General features: G+C 37.2%; 1 protein-coding gene across 3 annotated transcripts in view; it reads left to right on the forward strand.

Moving 5' to 3' along the window:
* The window catches only part of PRKG2 (protein kinase cGMP-dependent 2), a 34,749-nt gene that overhangs the window by 12,958 nt on the left and 17,731 nt on the right, over positions 1-4,060 (forward strand). For all 3 annotated transcript variants that reach the window (XM_009647464.2, XM_009647466.2, XM_009647465.2), the window contains 3 exons: positions 847-910; positions 2,189-2,266; positions 3,315-3,409. In XM_009647464.2, coding sequence (XP_009645759.1) covers positions 847-910; positions 2,189-2,266; positions 3,315-3,409 — 237 coding nt within the window. The remainder of the gene's footprint in view (positions 1-846; positions 911-2,188; positions 2,267-3,314; positions 3,410-4,060) is intronic.

Genomic DNA, 4,060 nt, shown 5'->3' on the forward strand with positions numbered 1-4,060 from the left:
TGGCAGAGTAGTTGAAGAATTTTTCTCTCTCCGTGGGGGGGGGGGGGGAAACGGGACACACTGAGAGTTGTACAGTGCTTTTCCTTAGGAAGAAGGTCAAATTACAGGTTCCAAACCATAATTAGCTGATTTCATATATTCTTTCTTTAACAAAGAATGACCATTCTGTCATGGCTTCAAATCAAGATCTCAAGCCTGGCCACACATAGAAAGTCTTCTGTATCTTTGCATCCATCTCCATCTTTGATTTCTATAAATACTTCTTTGCTGAGCCTGAGTAGCTAGAGAGCTCTTTTTTAAGCGCTCTAACTTTTAAAAGTCCAAGTGCTCAGGCTGGGAAGCTTTTTCATTCTTACCAGCAAGTTCACTAAGTCATCGCTGTAGTTGGATTCTCTTTTAATAGTTGTCCAAGTAGTACTGAAGTTGTTACCTTTGTCTGATTTTGCAGTCTCTGCAGTGCAGTTGAAAATATATTATTGGATTACTATGATGTCCTGGTTTCACAATTAATGGATTCTGTATGACTGAATTTTTAAATTAGTCCATGTGCCCGCTAGAGTTTTTTCCCCTACTGAAATACAAAGTTGATTTACAAACTGACCAACGTTTACCATATTTCTAAGCTGTAAGTTGTGTGAGTTCTGTTTGTCTAAAAAACAATATAAGAATGCTCGAACCTTGCAAATTAAGATTTAGTTGTGTATTATGTGTTTTGTATAGCACCACCAGTTGAGCTAGTTATAAAATGTGGTTGTACAAATTGTATAGGTGATAGAGATCATGAAAAAAGCATTAATGATAACTATATTTGGGGTTTTTTTTGTTTACATTTCTGTTTTCTGGAAGTGTGTCCCTGCTGAAAAACTTACCTGAAGATAAATTAACCAGGATCATGGACTGCTTGGAGGTGGTAAGATACTGTTAAGTTTCTCTAAACAGTATTCAGTAAGCTTTCAAAATATCATAGTAGAATAAATAAGTAAAAGCAAAAACCAGCCAAGCTTTTGTTGATATGACAGTGGTTTTGGAGTGGTCAGAGTGGAATTCCAAGTTGGTAGCAAATAATAACTTTTAGTGGCATAAAAGTAAGTTATATCTTTGGCATTGAAGGAGTCGAGCAAGTAGATAAAAGGATCTGAAATCTAGCCTTTATTAAGATTAAGCACAAAGTTGCTGTCCAGGTCTCTGACTCTTTTTTGGTAATCACACCTTACCTGTTTGCAACATGGATATGTGGTACTTTCATATGCCTGGGACCACATACACTGCAAAATGCAAGGGAAAAAAAGCCACATATCTGTGTGCCTTAAGGCTGCATCTGCCAGAAGCCTTTGGAGGTAAAGGCCTGATATATAGTCATAGCTGTGATGTTTTCCAAGAGCAGTGGTAACTTAATGCTTATTATATAAAGAAAGTCTGTAGGACCCCCAGTCTTGGAACAGTTCTGCAGATGGAGAACAGAAGTTCCTCAGAAAACTAAGAGCCTCAGTCCCAATGAGTCAGAGGATGCAGACAGAGCAATGCATGGTCATAGCACAAGGGGATGAGGAGATCATGCTGGTGTTTATGTGAAACAGCAAATGGCCTTCGCACAGCAGTATCCTAAGCAATGACTTTTTTTTTTTTTGTGGGATTCCTGGCACAGGAGATCTTTTAGGAAACATTTGGAGGAGAAAAAAATCAGGTGGTTGTTTATGAGGAACAGATCAGAAAGAAGTTAACATGGAAAAAATGCTTGATTGAAAGTTAAACAATTAGGTAATGAAGGCAGGATTCCTTAGCTGAGAGAGAAAAGTTGGTGCTTTAGTAGCTTGCAATAGATGATTTAGACATTCCCACTGAGGTGTCAAGCCCAAAATTACTTTTGGAAATGGGATTTTGATTTAGAACTCTTTTAAGAGCTTTTGATTTTTTTTCCTCGTTTTCCCCTGCTTCGTAAGGATGATACCAATGTTAATATTTTTTTAAACAAATAACATGCTGCTGCATTAAAATATGTTACAGATTGGCCACCACGCTTTATATAGTGGAATGCTTGCATATATTACAGGATGCAACATATGCAAGAGATAGGAAGTTAAGCATCAATGGAACAGCCAGATGTATTAAGAGCTCTGCATAGCAATCAGAATTTTCAAAGAGACTAATGATATATTGGACAATGTTGTCTCTTTCTTCCTCCCAACAGGAGTACTATAACAAGGGAGATTATGTTATTCGGGAAGGAGAAGAAGGAAATACCTTCTTTATAATAGCAAAAGGAAAGGTAAGATATGATAAACCTAACTTGTAACATATACAAACACCTGTATTTCAAAAGCTACCTTGAGGGGTGTGGTCTTCAGTAAAATCTGTGCAGAGTTTTTGAGGATGCTGTTAAGTTCACAGTACTGTGATAAAAGCCTGAGGCAGCATTTCAGAGATTCAAGGAGCCTAATTTTCATTCACAATGAACTTGTGTTATACTGTTCCAATTATAATGTACTTAAAGTATGTTCTGAAGCCTCTTGACACTGTAGCAGAGATGTAAAGTCAGTGTTTTGTAAATGAGATATGATCCTATGTCTTCTCCTGGATGTTTCAATATCTGATAGGCAAAACATAGAGTTATGAAATATCTAAGAAATAATGGAGCCCTAGGTTTAATGGAGAATGGGCTTCTAGGTGACTCGGAGTCTATTCCTTTCATTTGTTAGTCCCAGAGGAGCAAGGTAGCAGCCTTTATCCATCAGCTGTTATGTTGGAGGCTGACACAGGACTCTAAATAATCAAATCAGGAGACTTTTTGTCAATAAACTTCCAGAAGGGGTTTCAAGTTTCCAAAACATCTCTGTGTCTGGAGATATTCTGGTTTGATTTTTGCTAATGGGTGTGGGCATCAGCAGAATGTGTGCTACTGTGGAAGCGGAGGTTCATGAGGGGGGAAATGTTAGTTAATGTTTCTGGAGGCTCGTTGTTTAGCTGAGAAGACATAAAGCTCGTATCATGTCTGCCCACTGTGGGAACTGAAGTATTTTGCAGTTTTTCATCAAAATGCAATTTATTTTGCTCTGCTTTAAAAGATACAAGGAGAAAATGTTGGGGAGTGGGCAATAATGAGTATATTCATTTTTCCATCTCACCAAAAATCAGAGAGGTGTCAGGGAATGTTTGATCATTTTAATTTTTGAGAGGAGGGAGTAATTATATGTATTTGTAACTCTTTCTGCAGCATTACTGAGTTTAAGACATATATGAAATACACAGAAAAGAAGGGGAAATCATGCAATACTTTGAAACTTACAAAGCTAAATTTTTGTTCCTGAACTTTACAGGTGATAGTTACTCAGAGTACTGCAGATCACTCGCAGCCTCAGCTGATTAAAAATCTACATAAGGGGGATTACTTTGGAGAAAAGGCTCTCATTAGGTTAGTTCATATTTTCTGATTCACAATTTATAGTGTTTCAATTGGCTTATCACTGTGTGTCAGATTATACAATTCATGGCTGTTTTGAATATAAACTTTATTTTGATTGTGAAGTCAGCAGATGAAGGCAATGGCTGATTCTGTCATAATGTTTTGGGTTTTGCAGAGAGAACTTGAAAGTATATACTGTCATCTACCTTTGGTTTTCCCTGAAAAAGTCAAATTGCTGGCTCATTGTTGCTTATTGTTTATATTTCAGTAAAAGCTGTGATGAAAACTTGTACCAAGCTCTGTATGACTCCTAGCATGGATAAGTTCCATCATTATTGGACTGAGTTGCTGTTTCTGTGCTGGTGCCCGTGATAGCAATAAACACAGAAAAGGACTACAGAGGAGATACAACCTATGAGCCAAATAGTTCATATAGCACATATTTATGTGGGTGATTAAGTAGGGATCGTTTGGTCTCTGGAATGTTTTATATCTGAGGATCATTTCAGAAATGAGTCGTAAATCCTGATATAATGCTAATTACATCTCATCCTAATTTCTTGGAAGGTTGCTAAAGGAAGTCATGACCCAAAGCCTACTGAAAATGGAAAAAATACTGTGCTAGGCAATAATACTGACTAGTAAAATGCTGTAATTGTG

The sequence above is a fragment of the Egretta garzetta genome, unplaced genomic scaffold (genome assembly GCF_000687185.1).
Source record: "Egretta garzetta isolate BGI_Z169 unplaced genomic scaffold, ASM68718v1 scaffold89, whole genome shotgun sequence".
NCBI classification, from domain to species: Eukaryota; Metazoa; Chordata; class Aves; order Pelecaniformes; family Ardeidae; genus Egretta; species Egretta garzetta.